The sequence below is a fragment of the Equus asinus genome, chromosome 4, assembly GCF_041296235.1.
Source record: "Equus asinus isolate D_3611 breed Donkey chromosome 4, EquAss-T2T_v2, whole genome shotgun sequence".
Taxonomy (NCBI): Eukaryota; Metazoa; Chordata; class Mammalia; order Perissodactyla; family Equidae; genus Equus; species Equus asinus.
In genome coordinates this window covers 114582621-114604481 of record NC_091793.1, presented here as the reverse complement: position 1 = coordinate 114604481, position 21861 = coordinate 114582621, and the positions used below count along the sequence as shown (strand labels likewise).

The window sequence follows — 21861 nt, the reverse complement described above, 5'->3', positions numbered from 1 at the left end:
TATGACAGGGGCCACGCAGAAAGCCAACCTGGAGACTCCTTTTAGCCTGGGAAGTTACTTATTTTCCTTTAAAAAGTAATGCCCACCTGAGCCTGAATCCAACCCAAGGCTTCCCAATACTCACAAAATATGGTGGCCAAATTGGGAGTGTGTATGTAGGGGGGAGGGTGTAATGACAGAATTGCTAAGTCTTACAGTTTAACCTTCACACGCCAGGCATGTTGCAGACAATAAAAAATGGCTTATACTGAATGCCAGCTTTTAGAAGACTCAATGAAGAAGGCTGCTGTGGAGGCACCAAACAGGAGGGAGATTTTGCTACACCTTTTATTATTTCAAATATAGATCAATGAATTACATCAAAACTACAGGCAACAATTAGTATAAATAATACTTTAATCAGTGGCAGCAGAACATTGGTCAATTCTATTAAAAAAGCATCTTGTGTGAACAGACACCATGGGGCTGACTGACCATGTCCTTTCCCAACAAAAGGCTGCAGTGGACAAAGTGAGGTGGGAGTGTGAGGAGCAATGTCCTCCGCAAACACTCCACTCCCCCCGAACACGGCTTTAGGAAAAAAACACCAAAACAAACACTTCTGGCTCATATTTGGGGGAACAAACTGGAAACAAATAAAAGCAAATGGGCATGGAGCCTTTCCACATCCAGCTTTCTCCAGAGCACGTTCCCAGATGGAAGCTCATTTCCTTCCCTGCCCTAGGTGGTTGGGGGCCCTGCTTCTTCCCTGCCCCACTCCTGTGGGCCCAAATGGACGCTGGGGTCCGATTGGGACCTCAGGGTTGAGGGCTGCCCTCTGGGCCATCCAGGCTCCATTAACATTTCAAAAGACAATCCCTGGAAGCTGAGAAGGAGAGCTGAGACTTATAAACAAAGAAGTTGTTTCTCTGATTAAGTTACTTTCCAAGGAGTGGGGCTATGTTTGAGAAGGAGCTTGGGTTTTCTTCATCAAAACATGCCTCTTGGCTGTTCTCTGCGGCAGGGGTGAAGGCAGTTAAGCAGTTTTGGCGTTTGGTCTGAAGCTGGAGTGAATAACCTGAACTTTTGGGAAGGGGGTAAATCTATATAATAATCTTTATAATATATATGTCCTTGGATGTTGTGAAAATATATACTTTCCCCGGCTGCCAAGGAGAAGGTTCAATGTATTCACAGATTTGGGTTTTAGGAAAGAATCTTAGCAACTTTGCAACTTGCCTAAGGATAGCGGCTCTTTTCAAATGCTACATCCAAAGACTGCTCTCCATGTTAGAGGGGAAAAAAGAAGAGAAGGGTAGTTAGAGTCCAAAAGGTTAAGGGTTTAGAGGTCAGTCCTCCCAGCTGAAATACAGCTAATCGAATAGAAAATTTGTCCTCTGGATGAACCTGATTCTGTAATTTAGCCGAACTTCAGTAAAATACCTTTTCAGCTTCTCAACGTGAGGGCATCAGAAAAAAGACATCTTGACTATGTATGAACTCTGTGCTTTTTGTCATAGAAACAATGATGCGAATAATGCAGGAATATCCATCTTTAATATCCCGACATGGAGATATTCAAGTATTGCCATGTGCAAGTCTGAGAGCCAGGCTCACCCCAAGGAGGAACAAAGAGCTGTCCCCAGGATCTAATACAAAAGACCAAGGCTTGGAAGATACTTTGAGAAGTGGAATTTCAGCCTAGGGACTCCAGTGAATACCTGCCCTCGCTCTCAGGAGACACCGAACCAAAGAACACGCCTGAAGAGAAAGTCTTTTTTTCCCTCTCTACTTAGATATATTTTTAAATTACCTCTGAAACCTTCGAAAGTGTTCTGAAGCACTGAAAAAATAGCCCAATTCTGAATCTCCCTTTCAAGCTCACCCCTACTGCCTCCCTGCTTTTGTCACTTTTCCGTAGCTACTCCAGGGGTTTCTTTTTGGAGACTGAGGCTTTGGGGTTTAAACTTCCAAAGCCCTGTTTCATTTGAGTATACAAACTCTGGTCATTGCCTTTGACTGTTTCCCTCTTATGCTTAGGGTCAGCATTTTAGAAAAATGAGCTTTGAACCATTCTCAGGCAAGGCATAAGAAAAATGACTAAAGAACATCTCTCCTGTTGTTTGAGTGGTTCTGAACCACTATTCTCAAGACAAGGAAGAGGGCCTGAAAACTTTCATACTTCTACCATTTCTGCTTCTAATTGGGTTGAGAAAAAACAGGTTGTGAAAAACTTAGATATGTTTAAAAGATAACAACTTCAGGGGAAAAAACCCTAAGACCAACTTTGGTGGATGTCTAGAATCAGTTTTTTCTTTCTTTTTTATAGCAAGACTTCCTCACCTACCACTTTCTCCCTACTGCACATCCCTTCTCCCATATAGCCCATACACCAGTTCCTATAAAATACTGATATATGGGGTATTCGGAATCCAGTTGGAACAGAAAATTCAGTCATTATCTAATGACCCAGAACATAGAGGTTTTGTTTTCTTTCCCCAGAAGGAAAATGTTGGACCATTTGTTTCTTTCTTTTTCCCCTTTCCTTTAATCACCCAGAACTGGTTGTAAGCACACTGCTGAAAAAAGCACATATGGAAATATATTTTCAAGAACTCACTTTGAGCGGACCCTTGCTTCCCTCTAGAAGTGTAAAGCTGCCCCCCCCCCATTTCTGGGGAGTGGGGAGGGGGTGGAGTTCAAAATGCTGGCTACAGCCAAAAGTAAGTCCACACATCTCTGATTCTGCTCCCCGAAACTCAGCCCCTTTCACCATCTTAAGATTTTTGGCATTAAGATGTCAGTTATTTCTGTATCCCACTCCCCAACAAATAAATATGTAAGCAAATATAATCTAAACATAAAATAACCCGTTTCCACTTCCTTCTTTTCTTTGGGCATGGGGCCACTGGGAGCAAACTATTTTTTTTTTCACACGGGAAACTATAGAGACAATCCAGAAAGTTCAGAAATCCTGGCCCAGCTCTCCTGCTTCCACTGAAAGCACCTAGCACAAGGGTGGCCAACCTTCTGCCTCAACTCCCCCACATTATTAAACCACAAAGATCCCTGGAGGGGTGGAGTGAGGGAGGATGTTCAAATTCACACTGGGATAAAGCATCCAACCTTCAATTGCAAATTCAAAATCCAACAGCAGAGATTTTCATGAATTTAATGACTCGCCAAGGTTTTGTGTTCTCAGTAGCTCCTGCCATATGATAATATACTTAGAGAGAGAATCCCGCCCCCCTTCCACCCCCATCCCCACTCCAGGGAGGGGGCTGCCCTCGGGCAGGATGCTAACCTAGTCCGAGGGCGGCCTGCGTGTCCCAGGTCCACCCCACAGTACCTTAGAGCCCAGCGAGGTGACAGCAGGCCCGGCCTGCCCCCGCAGCTTCGGCTCAGCCGGGAGCGCAGGGAGGAATGGGCCCAGGGTCCCCACTTCTATAAGGTCGTCAGGTCCGTGTGGTGGTCCTTGGCCAGCGGCTGCAAATGCTGGCCAGGGGCAGCTGAGGAGCAGGAGGAGGAGGAGGACGAAGACGACGATGAGGACCTGCCTTTGGTGTTGGGCAGCTTGTGGTCTTTTTTCCACTTCATCCTCCGGTTCTGGAACCAGATCTTGATCTGGCGCTCCGACAGACACAGGGTGTGAGCGATTTCAATCCGACGGCGCCGAGTCAGATACCTGTTAAAATGAAATTCTTTTTCCAGTTCTAGGACTTGCTGCCGGGTGTAGGCCGTCCGAGACCGCTTGGGCTCCCCGCCGGTGTAGTTGGGGTTCACTGCGAGACAAAACACAGCACAGTCAGGTCAGCGCGCGGCCACTAGCTAGGCCCCTCGCCACCGCGCTCACTTCCTGGCGCGCCCCGAGGCCCGCGCCCTCCCCGCGCTCCCCAGCCCGCTCTCTTCCTCCCTCCCGCCCTCTCCCTGGCGCACAAGCTTCCTCCCACCCACCCCCGCACCCTCACCCACTTCCCCAGGCTGGCCGGCAGGCGGGGATCCCAAAAGGCGCTCCTATCTCCCCGGCCCACCGCCAGCCCCGGAATTCCCAAGCATTTTGGAAAGCCGCCTCTCCTCCACCAGGTTCCCTCCGCTCTGAAAATGGAGTCCTCCCCCACCCCACCCCCATCTCCACCCCCTTTTGCGCCCACAGCCAAGCAGCCAGCCACATGGTCCCGGCCTGCTCCCTCGGCTATAAAAATTTATGGAGAGAGTAATTGCGGCGCCCATTGAAGCCCCACTCGCCCCCACCCACTCGCAACCCCTCCCGGGCCCGGGCCACCGGGCTAGGGTGGGGACTGAGCGGTCGCTGGGCCGGTGCCTTACCCGAATTCACGTGCACCTTCTTCATCCATGGGTAGACCACGGCCGGCTGCTTGAGGGCCGTCCCGGGGGGCGGCTGCTTGGGGCCGCCCGGCTGGCTGCAGGCCCGGGCGCCGGGCAGGGGCGCGGGAGGGGGTGCGGGGGGCGCGGGGCACGGCTCTCCTGGGGCGCCGTAGTGGCCGCTGGGGCCGCTGGGTTCTGGCCCGTGACCCCGTGTGGGCAGCGCCGATCCGGGCCCGGGGCCGCCGCCTCCGAAGGTCTGCTCACCGAAGTCGGGCCGCGGGTAGAGCCCCGGGGGCTGGAAGTCGGCACCCTGCGCGCCGCCGCCGTAGTAGTCGGCGCCCTGCTCGCCTAGGTAGCCGCCCTGCAGATATTCCTCGCACGGAGGGAACTTGGGGTCCACATACTTGGAGTTCACCATATACGAACTCATGGCCATTAATTTCAGAAGGTAGAAAATACTAATTTTTCTCGTGTTGTCTTTTTTTCTCCTTCCATAGGGCCCTCCTACTTGCTGTCAACTGAATAAAGTTGGTGGCCATGTGACCAGTCCAGCCAATAGCAAGGGAGCGAGTTTATCACCGGGTTGGTGAGCATCTCATAATTTTCACAAATTTAACTAAATAACATACGTGTAATCGAGTGACTCGCCGTGGCACATTTGAGGGCCCCCGCCAGATGTGAATGTTAGTTCTAATCCCCAGCACCCTCATTCGGTGCAGGTAACCCCAGCTTTTGTCCGCCACTGAGTTCGCTAACCTGGAGTGCCCTCTCTACTCACCCCGCCTGAAAGCAGCCCCCCAAAGCGGGCACAGTTCAAAGGGGACTGAATCCCGGTATCTGTCCAGGTGCAGGGCTCCAAAGGTGAGTGAGTGAGGCGGCCTGTGAGTTGGGCAGAGGACCCCAGGCAGACAGGTTCCCGCCTGCCCAGCCCGCGGGAACGGGGACTCTGCCATACAAAGGACGAGTCCCGGCTTTGTCTTCATCAGGGTCACCCAAAAGTTACCACAATCTGGCTGGCGTGAACCAAATTAGGCAATGAGTAACCGCCAAGCTTTCTGCGAGTGCCCAGGCCGGGGTGTTTCTAGTCAGAGTCGGGCTCTGCCGCGATGGCAAGAGGCCCTGCTGGCCCTGCCTGTGCAACTGAGGAGTGGGCCAGGAATGCCGTGGGGGCACCGCCATCTCACCCAAATGGGCCCCGAAGGACCCTGCACGCCTTCTTCCCGGCTCCCCTTCCTCGCACAGGGCAGTCAACGGCCAGTGAGCCCCCACATTGGACACCCTCCAACCTCAAGCTGGAGGGCAGAGCTGGGGTGCTACCTGGCCTCCCACCTCAGTCCCGAGTCTCCCAAAATCTAGCCCTTTGGCCCTGCATTCATACAACCAATTAAGGGTTTACACAAGAGCCTCTGTTTAAAGGTGAGGGTCTTCTCCAGGGAAAGGCTGCTCTCTGCCACCAGGCTCCGTCGATCCTCCTGGAGTCCAAGGTAATAAAACAGAAAGGGAAGATTGACCCGCGCCGGCTGCCTCTGGCCTCCACTTCCCACTCTGGCTGTTTTGGAGAAACGTGAAGTTTTTGCATCGACCATATATTCCCCTAGAATCGAATCTGTGACTATGTGGATACCACACAAATTCGGTTCTACAGGGTATATATAGACAACGTTACTACCTCCGGGTTCCACCCAGAGCAGGTACCCAGACTGCTGCCAGCCTTGGTCTCTTCCTCGGAGCGGCCACCGCACGGACTCAGCCACCCGCACTCTCAGAGACGGTTCAGGTGGCCTGAAGGACTTGGTGACAATTTGCAGCAACGAGTTCCCCATCCTTGTACTGGGGCTGAGGTTACCGAGCAGCCAAGGAGCCAGGACAGTCTTCTTAAGAGAGAAAGAAGAGAAAAAAATAATCCATCCCAGAAATGGCGGCTTTATTACCCCCCTTCCCAGATCCAAATATTCTCCCCCCCTCCCTTATCAAGTGGTATTTTCCAGAAAGGAGCAAATCCCTCAGTGGCAGAAGAAAAAGAGGCAAGAGGGGAATATCCTCTGCCCATTCTTTTTCCCACTGCCGAGGCAAGCCAGGATGGTTAACGAAGCTAGTTCTCCCAGAAGTTGCGCATTTACCTTCCTGGGCCCTGAGCCCGGCTGGCCTCTCCGTCCTGTCCGCTGCTGCTGCAGACCCCACGGCAGGCGCTGCTTGCAGGCATCCAGCTGCCCTGGGCCAGGGCCAGCGCACTAATGGTGAAGGGCAGGGCGAGGGGTCATTCGAAATCATTTACAAACATATCACAAAGTTTCATTATTTTTGCTTTGCCGACAGCAGCACACAAAAGTACAAAAGTTCACGAATTGCGCCCGCCCCAGCGCCTCTGCGCCATCTGGGGCTCACCCCTTGGTTCAGGGCACCAAGAGCACAGAGGCACTCAGGGCCAGGATGGAGTTTGGGGGCAGAGGGATGCCCGGGCTTCAGTGGGGCTTTTGGATCCCTGAGCATAGGCCAGAGGTGTTGAAAATTTTTTTTGATTGTTTTGATTTTCCCCTCATGATTCAAAAATCAGTTTCAAGCCTCAGCCTGGGCCTGGTGGGGTGGAGAGGGGAGCATCCATCCCCTCTGCCCGGAGCCTGGCAAAATTGGCTGCCTGCTTCTACTCCGCACTTTGCACTTGCACACCCCTCCCCCCATCCTTTGGTTCCAGTGCTTTGGCTCTTTTGTAGGGATTTCCTGGGTGCCAATTCTAACAAGAGCTCCGAGGCTGCCCCATGCCCAATTCCCTTGCCCCAAGGGGGTTCACCTCAAATTCCCCTAATGCCAAGTGCTCCCATACACCAGCCTTCCTGGGGACACTGGGCCTGGGCTTTATCCAGACAAATTGGGGGAGCCTGCTGGGCCAGGTGGGGACCCGGGTGAGGGTACACATTTTCATATTTGTTAGACGCTGTGACCTGCATTTCACCTTATTGCTCCACTTGTTCAGACAGGTCAAAGCCAACGAGTTATTGATGAACAAAAGCGTTAAATATTCACCTCCCGCTCGACTGCCCATACAAATGCTTTTGATCTCTCGATCTTTTTGTGCTGTGTTCAGCTACAGGGTGCCGAGTGTGGGTTTGCAAGGGAGGAGCGCAGGCAGAGATAAGCACCCAGAGCCAGGCATGGACAGGAAGGGGGCAAGACCAGGGGGTCCTGGGGACACCAGGTTTTCTAGCCTGGAGCTCAGAGCCCGTTTCACTTGAGCCAGCCTGATTCCTAGAGGGGAACCATGTAGTGGGCAGAATCTCCACTTCTAGGGGTGAGCCCAGGCCCCAGGGAATCAACCAGGTTGCCCAGCCTGGAGGGCAAAGAAACCTGGCCCAGGGCCAAGTCCCAGCTTCTCTGACCCTGGAAAGAGGGCGTCTCACCAGAGAGGGAGGGTGCCTGGTTCCTACCGCTCTCGCATACTCCATCTTCCATTAAAATAAAATCATCTCCGTTTTGCAGTGAGGGAGGGGCCGTACCATCATCTTAGTGAAATCTTCTTCCTGGAGCCTTCACGGGCCTCCTCAGAAATGTACCTGTCCGCGGCACATACAACTCAGATCCAAACTTCCGAGTCCAGGACCCCAAAAATCTATGCCCCCACCGCAACCCTCCCACCCCCCAAGTTTGCCTGCAATACCAGCGGCTCTGGTGCGGGAAATTCTCGAATTGTAATTACTGAGAAGCAGAGGTGAAAGCTCCTCATTCAGCCGGTGTCCCCAACCCAGAGCCCAAACGACGGGGGCTGGGGCCGGGGGAGGGGCGAGGAGGGACTTCCACGTAAAGCTCAGAATTCACAGCCCTTCCCGGAAGAGGGCCAACTGAAAACACCCGTAGCCATAGAGGGTTGTTTTTTGTTTTTGTTTTTTTCCCCTTCTTTTCATTAAAAACAAGAGAAGATTGGCCTAGGCTAGACCGGGTTAAGCTGGGCTGGGCTGGGCTGCGGAGGGGGATCCCGTTGCCTTGGTGTTTAGCAGGTTGGTTCGAGCAGAAGGCAACGCTCGCCGCAACGTGTTAATAGGGCGGGCTGCTAATTAGCTGCAAGCTCTTAACAGAAGCGTACACTGCGGCAGAACTGCACCTGTGCGAGCTGGGGAGGCCTGGAAAGGCCCGGAAGGTTCCAGGGAGGCCCAAGGGGACAAGGGCGAGAGCTCGCGGCGTTCCCTTGGTTAGGTGACTGTGAGCTAGGCCCCAGAAAAATTTTCTGGGAGCTCAACTTAAGAGTCGCCACCTCCAAGGGAGCTCCCCTCGTATCGCCAGGCCAGGGGAGGCAGGGCCGTTCTCCCTTCCACCCACCCCCTAGCGTGGCCCTCGCCCACCACCTCTCCAGCTATCGGTACCGCCTCTTCGCGATTCGGAAGAAACGGGAAGGTACTTACAGCGGCGGTGTCTCATGGTCCCGAACCTGTTGCAATGAAAACGAGGGTCACTCAAATTCCACAGGATAATAAAGCAGAGATAGATGATACACAGAAAAATGACAAGGCCCAGACACCCCACCAATACCCAGACCTCCTTGCTTCGGGTGCCCGCCCCCAGGAACTGCGCCAAGTTCTCCGCGGAGCGAGAGACCGCAGTCTTCAAGGGCAGACCCACGGAGTAGGAGAGTATGGCCCCTACCACCTCCCCCACTCCATGCATCCTTGGGCAAAACCTTACTGGTTGCTTGGCCCGACTCAGGCTGCCTGTAACAGGGTTTCCCCAGTGGGAAAACGGGAAGCGAGGAGAAAATAGGCCTTTGTGTGTTTCCTTCTGCACAATCGGCCGGGTGGGCTCAGGTCCACTGGGGAGGGGGCAGCCGCTGCATCTGTCTCCCGCCCCAGCTCCCCGTCAGTCTTGCGCTGGGAGCAATTCAGCCCCCTTTTCCAGGTTCAGATCGGTTTCAAATTCCCCAGCCCCAACCAGCACTCCCAAAACCTGTCTTCTTCCCAAAGAAGGACCACGCATGGCTGGGACTTGCCTTCCCACTTCTTCTCCAATTCAAAACAAAGAGCAATTTCCAAGGGAAATGAGGACCCAAATGATAACCAAGGAGGAGGAAAATCGATGGGTTTAAAGGTAATTGGCAATGCTTTAAAATGTTATCCAGCTCTATGGATATGACATCATTTTGTCAGCATTGCTGCTGGAGAACCCACAAAGCAATCTTACAAAGCAGCGGTCCTCACAGGCGCCGGGGTCCTGCTTTAAGTTTTCTATCTCCTCTAGTTTTATTCTAGGATGGTAGGCTTCTCTGAGAAATCTCAGAGGCAAAGCCATCTCCATCCTCATCCTTTCTCTCTCTCTCCACCTAGACTACCACAGTTTCATCCCACTTCGGAAGCAGATGCTCCATTATGGGGAGGGGAGAGACAGTAAGTCCCTCTTGTGAAGTAGGAGCCCTCAATTCCTAACTTTCTATGCCCAGAGAGAGGGGAGAAAACCAGAATTCTCATTCCATTTGTTAATTTGGGTTTAGGCTAAAATTAGAATTAACTTCGATGGGACTTTTCTCCACCCCAGGCAGACAAGACCAAGAGGAGGCAGAGAAATCCCCCACCCCTGGAGTTGTCGTGGAAAAAGTAATAAGTGACTTACTGGCTTTCTCTCCTAGCGGGCAGGGGAGCTGGGAGGAGAACTGTCTCCTTCTGAGCTCGGTGCTAGCTGGAGCCTCTCCCATTCCTATCGCTGCTCCAGGAACCAAGCATCTGCACTTGTATGCTCTTAACCTAATTTATGGTGGGAATTATATTTTGGCTTGTCAACTCTCAAGCCATAAAACAAAGTTTATTGGAATCACGTGCTCATAAATAGCCACTCAGGTCCCATCTCTGCAGAACCATAAATAACCTTTGGCTTTAAACTTTTATTCACTAAATAAAGGTTCACTGCAACTGTTCCCTCACATTTAAATAGTTCCAAATATCCAGGATGCAAGGGGGATCAGATTCATATCAATACCCCGTGCTTTTCATATAGCATCTTTTCAGAGCCGTCTGTTTAAGTTGGGAGATAGTACAATTTGGAAAAAGCTGGTTGGTGGGCATGTCTTATGGTTCTTTGGCTGCATTCTCTGTGAGTACCATCAACTCCTTTATTTCAATCATTTTCTAGCTCTAGATGTGGTAAATAAATAAAGAGGAAAGTCAAAGGCTACATCTTACTTGCTTATACTAGAAGTTATTTGAGATTTTGTTCAAGCTTCAATAGAAAAAGGGTGGTTAGGGAGAGGCTGGGTGGGCTTGGGGGTGGGTTGGCTGTTGGAGTTAACACTTGGCTCTGTATTGTTGTAGATGGGCTCAGCGAAAGCTGAAGGTAGCCCCTTGCCTAGAGCTTTCTATAATTTGCTTAGATCTGAAAGGGAAGTCTTTGCAAGTGACCAAACTGCTTAAAACAGCAAGACTTAGGGTTTGGTAAAGTGAGAAAGTGGAAAATAGCCCCATCGGAATCTTTGGCAACTGAAGCTCTAAAGAAGGTTATAAAACAATAAAACAGCCCTGGTGTGAAGGGGACAGGGTGTGAGGAAGCAAATGAGGCTCTAAGGAACCAGAGCCCAGGAAGTCAGATGTCCCCAGTCCCACCGTGCCCCCAACCACAGGGCTCAGGGCTCACAGTCCTGGGGGCCCAAAGCTGGGTGGGATCCTATCCCCCCAACCCTCTCCACTACCACTCCCACCAGAGGGAGAGCCTAAGAGAGGAGGAGGGAGCGTGCACTCTTGCTGAGAAAGCCAAGAAAAGGGGCTTGGGCCTGAGCGCTGCTTTCCCCGAGAATGTGACAGTCTACGCTTGGGGAGGTGGGGGTGAGAAAGATGCCCCCAGCTTCCACCAAGAGAGTAAGCAAAAAGAGAATTGATCCCAACATCCTTCTATAGCCCGCTAGAGTTGCCATCAGTGTGAAAATGTGTGATTTTAACTATTGCAACTAACAGAATGGATGTTCTGTGTGGATTTGTAGAGCACACACACGTGATTTCTAAATCAAATTCAGTTGCAAAAGTTCTCATCAACAAATCCCATCAAGCCCATCTCCCTCTCTACAAAGATCTCTTTGCATCCCAATTTCCGTGCATTTCTAAACCCGCTTCCTGACTTGACTTTCATTAGCTAGAAAGCAGGGGGCTGTTAGCTTGGACTGTATGGCATCTATTTCTCCTCCCCCCCCCCCCGCCCCCCCCCCCCCAGTCATTAGCCACTTAGGAAGATCTTTTGCTTTTACAGTTGGTAGCATCTGTTTTTAAAGTATGAGTAAAGATCAACCCTTTAAAAATGGTTTCTGATTCTGCTAGCACTAGGTGAACAGCTTCAAAAGTAGTCCCTGTTAACCCACTATAACAAAGTTATATTGGAAAATCTTTATTTTTCCTTAAGTTAAAGGAACAATCCAAGGATGCATGACTTTCTAGGCAATTGGATGGCATAAGGAGAAGACCAGGCTGAGGAGGTGATGTTTGAAACAACGCCTGGCACCTAATCGGGGCTCAGGAGCTATTTTTTGAGCAAATGGTGAAGAAGGTGGTGATTGGGATTTGCCTGAAGTCTTCACTGTGGCTTACATAAAAAGAGGAATATAATTACACAGCCTACTCGGTCTATTTAGATAACAGGAACGTAACTAGCTATGCCTAGGGAAAAGGAGGAAAGAAAGGAAACATCGAGGCAGACGTCTTCAGCTACTTTCTAATCTCAGGACAGCCAGGCAACGTGATGAAGGAGAGAGGGTCTACCTTCCTACAATCTTCCCTTGCCCCAGTCCTCAATGTCCTGGGCTTCTGTAGATGAATGAGAGAGTTGGGATAGGGAAGAACAGTCTAGCAAGCAGGCTGAGGACCAGGGGGAACAGCAGACTAGCTTGGTCCAATTTCTTGGGGTTTTCCCAAGGACTTTCAGTGGTGGTAATGGAAGAGGAGTCCAAATTCTCTCCAGAAGGAGAGAATGAAAGGGCCCCAGGAGGCATCAGCTGCACTCAAATGTAATGAGGTCAGCCCTCTGCCCACCCAAACAGCCCCTTGCGCAGGGGCCTCTTGCTCAGAGCTGGTATTGAGTTCTCCTCTTTAAGTGTCTGCACAACCAGGATGGTTGGGGATGGGGCTTTGGATGAACTCCCTAGGCTGGGGGCAGATGGAAGAAGAGACTGCCCAGGCCTGATACTTAGGGACACAGGGACATAGGCTGGGAGTAGAGCCAGAGAAGAGTTGAGCAGGGAGTATCAAGCAGGAGAGAAATAGGATTCCATATTGTTGGCACTGTACTCTATCACTGAAAGAGGAACACTTCTCCCACCACCCCCTCCCCCTAAAATGGAGTCCACTTATGGGAACTCTGGCTTGTCCTCTGGGAAGAAAAGATGACCCCAGGGGAAAACTCTATTAGCAAGAGATAGGATCCAAAAAGGAGGGGCCCTGGGGTAGGATCTCTGATGGTGGGGTCAGCAGCTGAAAAAGGTTCCAGTGGTCCCAAAGGGCAGGGTTTGGTGTGGCTGTCTAAGTCCTTTGAGAACCGGGGATGGCGGTTAGATGGCACAGGAGTTGGGGGTGGCTGGGGGGCTGCAGCACTGCCCTCTGCCATGGGCCAAACTCTGCCTGACATGGTTGATAGTAGAAGAGATATGTGTGCTGAGAGAAAATCTGACCCAGGTGGACTCCTGGTTAAGCCAAGAGAAGCAGCTTGGCCAAGGGCTGCCGAAGCCCTCAGGAAAAGTCTATAGGCAGAAGTCAAGGCGATGGAACCTGGTTGCAGGGGGTTGTGCATGTGTGTGGGTTGTAGCCTGAAGTAGCATTTACATAACTCTTTTTAAAAGATATAAAGAATCTCAAACAATTGGAAGGGCTGATGGAGATTTGTGGGGTAGGTCTTCTCCAAGACATACCCTGGCATGACAATGACCCAAGTTGGGAGCTGCAGCTTGGCCATGGCCCCAGAGCCCAGATCTTGGAGCACAAGCAGATTCACAGGGAGTGGGCACTCCTGGCCTCCTCTGCTGTTGCCCACTGGCCTTTTGCTTTTCTGCCCCAGATTTCAAGAGACTGAAAAGAGGGTACTTGCCCTGGTGAGTGTGACTGATAGGTGGTGGTGGAGGTGACTCCAGGAGGTGGACAGTGGGGCCTGCTCTCTGGAAAGACCTGAAGCCCTCTGTAGGAGCTGCAGATGTCCCTGGTGGGTGTGAGGCCTTTCCTACCTGACATCTGTCCACTGAGGAGCTAGGGGCACTTTCTTCGTGGGTACAGCCCTGAAGTCTACCTATAGGCAGCTGCCAGACACTGAGATCCAAGGGGGCCTTTGACACGGAGGAGTCCCACTACAGGAATAGGAAGAGTCCCAGAACAATGTTCTCCTGGGTCTGCCACTTCCTGTGTGACCAAGCCTAGGCCTGTCTTCTCTGTAGAATGCAAGGATTGAGTAAGTAAACCAGGTCTCTTTCAGCTCTAAAACTCTAGGTCTGATTGCTGAGCAGAAAAGGGATACGGATTGAATGTTTGCTGTGCGAAAACACTGTTGTAAGTACCTAACCAGTGAGTTAAGGTATGTAAAGCCGTTAGTCAAAATTCTCATAACAACCCTTGAAGGTACTCTTATTATCCCTACTTTTCAAATGAGGAAACAAAAACGTTTGCCTGATCTGCCTAAGGTTACACAGCAGGTAAGTGGTAAAGATATGACCAAGGCAGTCTGAACCCAGAACCTACTCATCTCTTTGAAATCTCCAAGTTAGCAAGGGATCAATGTCCCCTTCCCTAAATGGGACCAATTATTCAGCCTATAGGATAGTGACATTAGAAAACCCAATTAGGGAGGGAGCCCCTGGAACTGTGGGAGTGCTGAGCAGTAGAGGAAATGTGTCCCCTGGAGACAGAAGAACTGTAGAAGAAACAGGAGAGACCCTTGACCAGTAGTTCTTAAACATAAGCGTGCATCCTAATTGCCCTGGAGGAGAGTGTTTATAAAATGCAGGTCCTGGACATTCTGATTCAGTAAGTCTGGCATGAGACCCAAAAACCTGCATTATAAACAAGAGATTTGAATGCAGGCCTTCATGAAGAATCATTGCCCTAAGGTAGAGAAAAGAGGGAGGCAAAAGACTGCGCTGCCAGGAGACAAAGGAGGATCAGTGGGGTTGGATCAGAGCCAGTTGTTGAAGTTGGGTGTCACCCCTGGCACAAGAAATCCCCCGTGGGTCCACCAAAGGCCTGAAATGGGCACAATGGTGAAAGAAGGACGTGTGGGCGATGTGGAAAAGGGTAGAGATGAGCATGTGTGGAGTTCTCAAGCTGTAAAGTCAATGGGATTCACCTTGGCTCTCAGCGTCAAGGAGCCCCGAGGGAGTCCTGGAAGCCGGGCCCTGTTCTGGGTAAGCCAGGGCGAGGCCCGTCAGCCAGCCAGAGGCGCTGGGCAACAATGTGCTTTTCAAGGCTGCCCAATCTGGCTCCCAGGATCGAAGAAAGGGAAAGTGGCAAGAACAGCAGCTCAGCAGGAAGGGTCTGTTTGGGATCCTGCGGATTGGGCGCGGCTTGCCCCACCACGGGACCCTAGTTTCCTGCTCTTAGGAGCCCAGCGCGCAGAAATCGCGCCCCCTCTGGGAAGGCAGAGGAAGTGAGGTGGCCTGCTACCCCAGAACCTGCCTTCAGGCTCTCCCGGGCCTCGTGGCTGCCTCTGCTGTCGGTCCCGGGAAGCAGCCCCCCGGGAGCCGGCGCAGCATCGGCGACCCTTCTCGGAGGCCGAAAGCAGGTTGCGAGCAGGACTGGAGGGCGGGGCGGGGTCACGTGACCTCCCCTTCCCCGCCCGCGGGTGCCCAGGGCATCTCCGGAGTCGCGGCAGCCAGCGAGACGCTTGTCCTACAGCGCCTCCTCCTGGACAAGGCGCCAGACAGCCAGGCAGGGGCGCTGCAGCAACCCCGGAAACCCGAGGCCGGGCTGGTCTACGCCGGCCGAGGTCTTCCCGCACCAGAGGCCGTAAGCTCGTCCTTCGGTGTCTCCGGGGCGGCCCGAAGGAGTCGCGAGGGCACTGAGGGGGCCTCCCACCCCACCTCCCCAGCACTGACCACAGGCTCGCGGCCCGGGAGCGTGCATCCCCCATTAATTAGGCGAGCCCAAGCGGAAAATCCCTCCAGTTTGTCCGTTTATTTATTTATTTGACCGCTCTCCGCCAAACCACTGGCCCCCACAGAGCCCTCGAACGTGCTGCGCTGGCGTAACAAGATCCGGGGATGGTTCAGCTGAACGATTGGCCTCAAGTTTGGCGGTTTGAACAGGCGCCAAGAGGAAAGGCCTTTTTCCAAAGCAGAAGCACCAGACTGAAAAAATCTATATGCTTCCCCGAGGATCACATATATATAAACTCTTTTAAGGTGTTAAAAAATGTGTGTTTTAACACCTTGAAGGATTTGGCTTCCCTTTGGCCACTAGCTCGCATTTGCAGACTGTTTCTAAACTACAGATTTAAATTGGGGTGGGGTGGTGAGTCAAGATGATTGAAAATAACGTAGTGAAGGGCAAGATGTTTGGCTATATTTAGATGGAAGGCTGGAATAAAGGAAAGACGAGTAGCGAATCAAGAGGGAGGGAGCAGTGGACGGATCGTGTTATATCTTCCTGCTCTGACCCACTCGCCCCCTCCCCCCAGCCGTGCCTTGCTGGTTGGATCCCCGGGCTGGGCCGTCTCACTGCACATGCGCCGGACGGGACGCTGGGCGAGCGTGCGTGGCAGGCGCTGCGGGGCCCTGAGCGGTGCGGGCGGAGTACGCAGCTCTGTGCGGTGTGCGACCCGGGGCGCTGCCGCAGCGCCTGCCTGCGGACGGGCTTGGACGTCCTATCTCAGAGAGAGAGGAAACAGACTTTTCTTTTTCAGGAAAACCTGTATTAAAAGGCTCAACTATGCTTTCTGACTTGCAAGCCCTGTTCCGCCAAACCAACAAAATCGCCATGTTGCCAATGGACACTCTCAAGGTTGTCATTTGGATCAGCAATGTCACGTCTAGTGCACGACTTGTCTTGAGTTGTTAATCAAGGCGGGGAAAAACGACCCTGCATTCAGAGAGCACAACTTCTCCCTCATTCTGCACAACTATCAAGTCTAAGGGACTAGTTCCTAGAAAGAGGGTATCTATCCACACCAATTCCGGAAAGTGGCCCTAAATTGGACTTAAATCGGAATTCCGAGTTCTTGGTGGCTTCTCCCCAGCTTCCGGTGGCCCCGCGTGCCCTGCTCGGCGACCGCACTGCGGCAAGGCCGTAAATACCTCTAACAGCTGCCTGCCAGCCCAGAGTGAAATACTGTCTTTGTTCCAATTCCCCCTGCTTCTCGAGCTCAGAAAACAGATTTCTGGCGAAATTTATTTATTTGGAGGAGCATCTGACAGGAAAATACGTTTGGTTTTCAGCCCTGATGCTTTGGCCACATTTCTAACAGGGAGCTGCGCTCTTGCCTAGTCCTCGCGGAGAGCGCAAGCCCAGCTCACAGCCTGACCCGTGGACACCAAGGCCTGGACATGCCACCGGCTCCCTGATCTACAAACGGGTAGAGGTTGGCGCCAAGGACGCTGGAAGTGACACTCTCTGGCTTGTGAGCTCTTAGGGTCCAAGTGTTTTTTATTTCATTTAAATTTTGTATTGAATTAACAGTGACAATGGGAGCATTTCCAGCAGTGGTAAAAGCGTGAACTAGTCTCCTCGTGGACTAAGTGGCCTGAGTTCAAATGTGGTTTGCAGATTATTTATTCTTAGATGAAATCGATCATTTAGTTCCAATAAGCTCTTAATGCTACCGCAGTCCTCCATATCTGCCCAGGACATCACCTTCTGATGCTTAATCGGATCTGCAGCCCGTCCAAGTTCGTAGTCACTTGGGCAGACTCGGCCACCAAACCCAGGGAAAAACGACTAAAGGTCTGAACACTAGGGCTTGGCCATCACTGCCACAACTCCTCCCCACCCCCACCCAGGTCCCAGCCGACCTAGGGACTCCTCAGGCTCTGCCCACCAGGGGCCTGCTTTTCAATAGGTAATGATTTTTTTTCCAGTATGAATGATCTCAACAGCCATTGTCCCACAGTAGAGAAATAGTTACAAAATACAGACATTTCAAATAAGAAAGTCATTCAGTTTATTTGTGAGTAATCATAGTTAGTGATGCACGACAATTCCGCAGACGTGAACTAGCCACAAATCGTGGCCTCCATTTTGAAACGAGCGTGATTCCATCGTTAATTACTAAAAATATCTTTCTACAAAGATGTCATTTATTGTTCTGAAATGCTTTTACGGCCAACACAGTTACACTGAAATATTTAGGGGAACATTGTGTTAGGATTTGTAGCTAGGTGCATTGGAGATGATACTCGCCATGCGCAGGTCAACCTCATGCGCAATGCGGCAGATTGTGCAAAGGTTTTAATATTTCACAGCGTGCCCATGAGGGAATAGGCAATAGGATTTAAGAATTGCATCCTCAAGTGCCGTGCGAAATTGGTGAGAGAAAATAGGATTCTTTTTTTCCTGCAAGGATTTTCTTTTGACGCATAGATAATGTTTCGGTTCAGTAATTTTGAAGTAGAGGGGAAAACGTGGCTATAGAACATTTTTTTTTTTTGTAGGCAAAAAACCATGACACTATATTTACAGAGCAAAATATCTATTCTTTTCCTACTCTGGCAAATAAGAAACACACACGATGTTTGAACTTAGGCATGCTTCACATTTCTGAAATGTCTATCGGTTTTTCCCCAAAACCTGCACCAGATTTTCTGAGAGTATTACCTCCCAAAACATGCATCCATTTTGTGATATAAAATAATCCAAATTCACCTGACAGATTAGCTGGGGGAGGGACCTTTCTTGAGTCGTTACAAAAATTCTCTAAGAACTAGAGAAACAGTTAAAAATATTTAAAATTCCACCTGATACACAAGGCCCAATAAACCATAAACCTTAGAAATTAGCATCACTCACCAAAGCCTAGAGTAACAAACCAAGCACATCCAGGGTACACAGAGTCCACCCCACCCCCACCTCAAGCCCCAATCCTAGCCCTAACCCTCAAAAAACACCTGTTAGCCTTCCCGGTACCTCTGACCACAGACGAACCGCAAAACCCTGCTCTATACAACCGAGTGCCTTTAGTGCCCCCAGCAAAGCTGAGCCGTCCAGGAACCGTCTACACACTCTTCCCAGGGTGAGGCTCCACAGCCTCTCCATCCAGGCAGTGGAGTCCTTTCTGCCGCCATCCACTTCTCGGAATCTCGAGAGGAAATGGGGCTTCCCTCCGGCTTCTGAGCTCAGCTGACCCCACCCGGGGCCCCAGGGGACGCCCGCGCAGAGAAGGAGTGATTGGGAAGCATGGGGCGCAGACAGCCACCCACAGGTCCCGGGGAAGTGCAGGGGGTCTGGCCAGCCTCAGCGAGCTGCCCGAGGAGTTGGGCGCCTGGAGCTCCTTGCCGGCAGGGCTCGGGGCGAAAGGGGGGCGGGGGCACCTCTTACCCGGAGGCGGCCGAGCTGGAGGCGGCGGTCGGCCGGGCGGCTGCTGTAATCCATTAGGCGCTGCCGGTCTACGCGCGCTCCGGGAGGCAGGGACCCGCTCGTGCCGGGACCGCGCGGCGGCGGCGGTCACCCGGAGCAGGCCGGCTGCTCCTGGCCGGCGCTGTCGGCGCCGGCGGGGGCCTGGGAGCCCGGGGCTCCTTCCGGGCTCTCCCGCCCGCACGGCTCCCCACCGGCTCCGGGGGCGGCAGCGGCGCGGCCCGAGCGAAGCGGCCATGGGGCCAAGTTGGGCGCCGGGCGGAAGCGGAGGCCGCTGCGGACCCCGCACTCCCGCAGCCGGCGACTGGAACCCACCTCTGCAGAGACAAAGGTTAGAAAAAGAGGGGGTGAGGCTCTAGGAAGGCAGAATGCGGGGGGAAATTCGCCTGGGAAATCAGGAAAAAGGCCGTGAAGGCGAGCGGCGCCTGCACATGACCAGCCGCAGCCAATGACGACCGCAAATAGGTCATAAAAAGGTCTATTACCAAGTTGTAAATTTTCTTCAAACAAAAAGGAATTTACTGCAATTCCTTGCGGATTTTGCACATACAGCTCGCAAGCGCCATGTTTTTTCCTCTCTTTTTCTCTCCTCTCTCTCTTCTCGTCTCTCTCCTCTTTCCTCCCTCCTCTCCTCCTTCTTCCTCTGTGCCCCTGTCCTCTGCCTTCTGCCTCTCTTGCCTCCACGGTTCCTGACTCTCTCTCTCTCACCTTTCCTAGGAATCATTATTTTTTCTTTCTTTCTTTTCTTTTTGTTTTTGTTTGTTTGACTCGAAACCTCTGCTCGATTGGGCGCTGTTAGAGGGGAAATGAGTGCGGCGTACTGCCCAGGCGCTGGGGGAGGTGATCCTGGCAGTCACCACCCTTCCAACTCTCTCCTGGTGTGGGTCACTTGGCTTCTCCTCCCCTCCCCTCACCAAAAGGCCCGCTCAGGAAGGGCGGCCAAGCACTTTCGGTTTTTGCCCCCTCTCATCTCCAGGCAAGACAGCCCCAGTGATCTTGCTCAGAAAACCTGGGCTCTGCAGGCCAAGAGAGCTCACAGTCCCTCCTCCCCCCTTCAACATAAATTGGGGTCCCTCCCATTTCTTGGGGTTTCTGCAGTAGGAGAGTCACTAACCAGCTCAAAGGCTGGAAATGGTTTTAGATACTCGTCAACCTCTCCAAAATATCAGTTTGAGCTCCCAATACCTGGCCTTTATCAGGGCGAAAGCATCCTCTTGGATAGTCCTGGGTGAGAGAAGAAATCTTTCTGGATCCCTAATGAAAGCCCTTGCTTTAGGTCTTCCTGAGTGCAATTCTCATTTCTAAGGAATTTCATTCGAGTTCTCCCCCTTCCCTTGCCCCCTAAATGTTTGCCCATTCAAGAGCTTGCTCAATGCAGTATTGAAGAGAGGGGCTCCTTTTGTCCAGGAAAAGAACAACTCCCCAGTTTCAGCCTTGAAAAAAATAGGCCTTTTTCTTCAAAGGCAGGAGTCACGTTCCCTTTGCACTTCTGGTAGTAGCTGCTCCAGTGAACATCAGCAGAAAGTAAATGTCCTTGCCTGGCCCCAGCCTTCCCTCAGCATTAATGCATGGGCATGGTCACGCAGGCTTCAGGACCTGCCTGAAAGAGGTAAACCCTCTCCTGCTATCAAGGACACTGTCTTTGGACTTCTAGTAATACCTTTATAAATATTTGCGTTGGATGTCTATGTGCAAGTTCTCTGCTATTAACATCCTCACACCCAGTAAGTACCTAAGTGGACATGGACTTAAAGCAGGAAGCGCACAGCACCCTCTGGGAGCAGGCCATTTGTATCACTTGAAAAAGCTCCAGTGACCTTGGATGTTTTTGATTAAAGGACTTCTGTTGCCATCTGTCAGCAAAGGTCATATTCTTTCTAGAAAAAGTCAGTGGGCTCTAACTTTGCTGCAGGGAACCATAGCAGCAGTCAGGGTCCATTAAAATGTTCTCTCTCTTCCCTTGACCATCCCCAGATACCCGTGGATTCAGCCAACACCTGGAAGCAGAAGACACAGGCTTGGATGAGAAACAGCAACACCTTCTACAGTGAAGAATAATAAAACAATATTTTTAATTATACAAGAAAATGGGGCAAGTTGTTGGACCCTCCCAAGCTAGAACACTTTACACTGGTCTATACATGTTGAACCAGAGATTGTTCGATCCTAAAATTTTCTGAGAAATAATCTCAATTTTCAATTTTCCTGTCCCCTTCTACCCAAATAAAAGCGGAGCTTTGTGACCCTCCTTTTCAGCTTGGGGAAGGACAGCTGGGAAAAGACTCTTTGCACTGAAAAGGCAGCCATATTTGCACTTTATTCCCCTGTACAGAGGTAAGCGATGTGCTGGGCTTTGTGGAACCTCACAAAATGGCAGTCCCTGAACTGGCTTTTCTCTAAGAACCATTGAGATCCACACCCTCCTTTGTGTGTTTCTGGTCCTTGCAAACAGAGAACCTAAATCACTTCGAAGGCTTGGTTCTTTCATTCAGTGTTAACATTGGATGGTCCTATTTTTCTCTAAACGGTTTACAGACCTCTCTAAGCAGACTCTCTAAGCAGCCCAGAGCAGAAAAGCATCGTCTGGGTTTGCAAAGGGTTCTCTGAAGGTTTATGCAAATTTCTGCAGCAAAAAATGTTTGCTCCCTTGTTGCAGAAACCCTCGGGTATTTACAGATTTGAGCCAATTAGAAGTGCATCTTCCGAGCTCGTCACTGCAAGTCTATCTGCGTGAAACACCATGATGGGGGGTTTCTAGCCGCTGTAAGAAAGAAGGTGGCAAGTGGGTGTGTGATGTGTAATTCCCCTAGCTCTTTATTTGCAGACAAATCCATGCTTTTCCTAACTACAAAAGGAAATATATATACCTACATTTATTACCAACACTTTCTGCACGTGTGATCTATGTATACGCACAAATACACCAAATATGCAAAAACCCCACCAAATTTGTGTATGTTCAAATACATCAGTTATTGCAACTGTGTCTTTTTCTGTACATGAGCTACAATGTTACCATGAGTTAGGGGGACAATGAGGTCAGAGGTATAACACTTCCAGA

The 21861-nt window shown here is 51.3% G+C and overlaps 1 protein-coding gene and 1 long non-coding RNA gene across 6 annotated transcripts; one reads left to right on the top strand and one right to left on the bottom strand.

Moving 5' to 3' along the window:
- Positions 1-313: 313 nt before the first annotated feature.
- On the bottom strand, positions 314-18874 carry HOXD4 (homeobox D4). 4 transcript variants are annotated; one of them, XM_044768669.2, is made up of 7 exons: positions 18765-18874; positions 8697-8722; positions 7701-7853; positions 6426-6536; positions 5975-6179; positions 4306-5854; positions 314-3761 (listed from the first exon to the last, which is right to left on the bottom strand). In XM_044768669.2, the coding sequence occupies exons 6-7, from the start codon at positions 4739-4741 to the stop codon at positions 3424-3426; spliced, it is 774 nt and encodes a 257-aa protein (XP_044624604.1). In that variant the 5' UTR covers positions 4742-5854; positions 5975-6179; positions 6426-6536; positions 7701-7853; positions 8697-8722; positions 18765-18874; the 3' UTR covers positions 314-3423. The 4 variants fall into 4 exon arrangements, with proteins under 4 accessions (XP_044624604.1, XP_070364249.1, XP_044624605.1 ...); XM_070508148.1 differs by having other exon boundaries at positions 5975-6176; XM_044768670.2 differs by having other exon boundaries at positions 7797-7853.
- LOC139045127 (uncharacterized) lies at positions 11479-21775 on the top strand. Of its 2 annotated transcripts, XR_011502874.1 has the most exons (3): positions 18991-19131; positions 20775-21134; positions 21457-21775. It is a non-coding gene; the product is annotated as an uncharacterized lncRNA (long non-coding RNA). The 2 variants fall into 2 exon arrangements; XR_011502873.1 differs by lacking the exon at positions 21457-21775 and having other exon boundaries at positions 11479-19131; positions 20775-21048.
- The last annotated feature ends 86 nt before the right edge of the window (positions 21776-21861 follow it).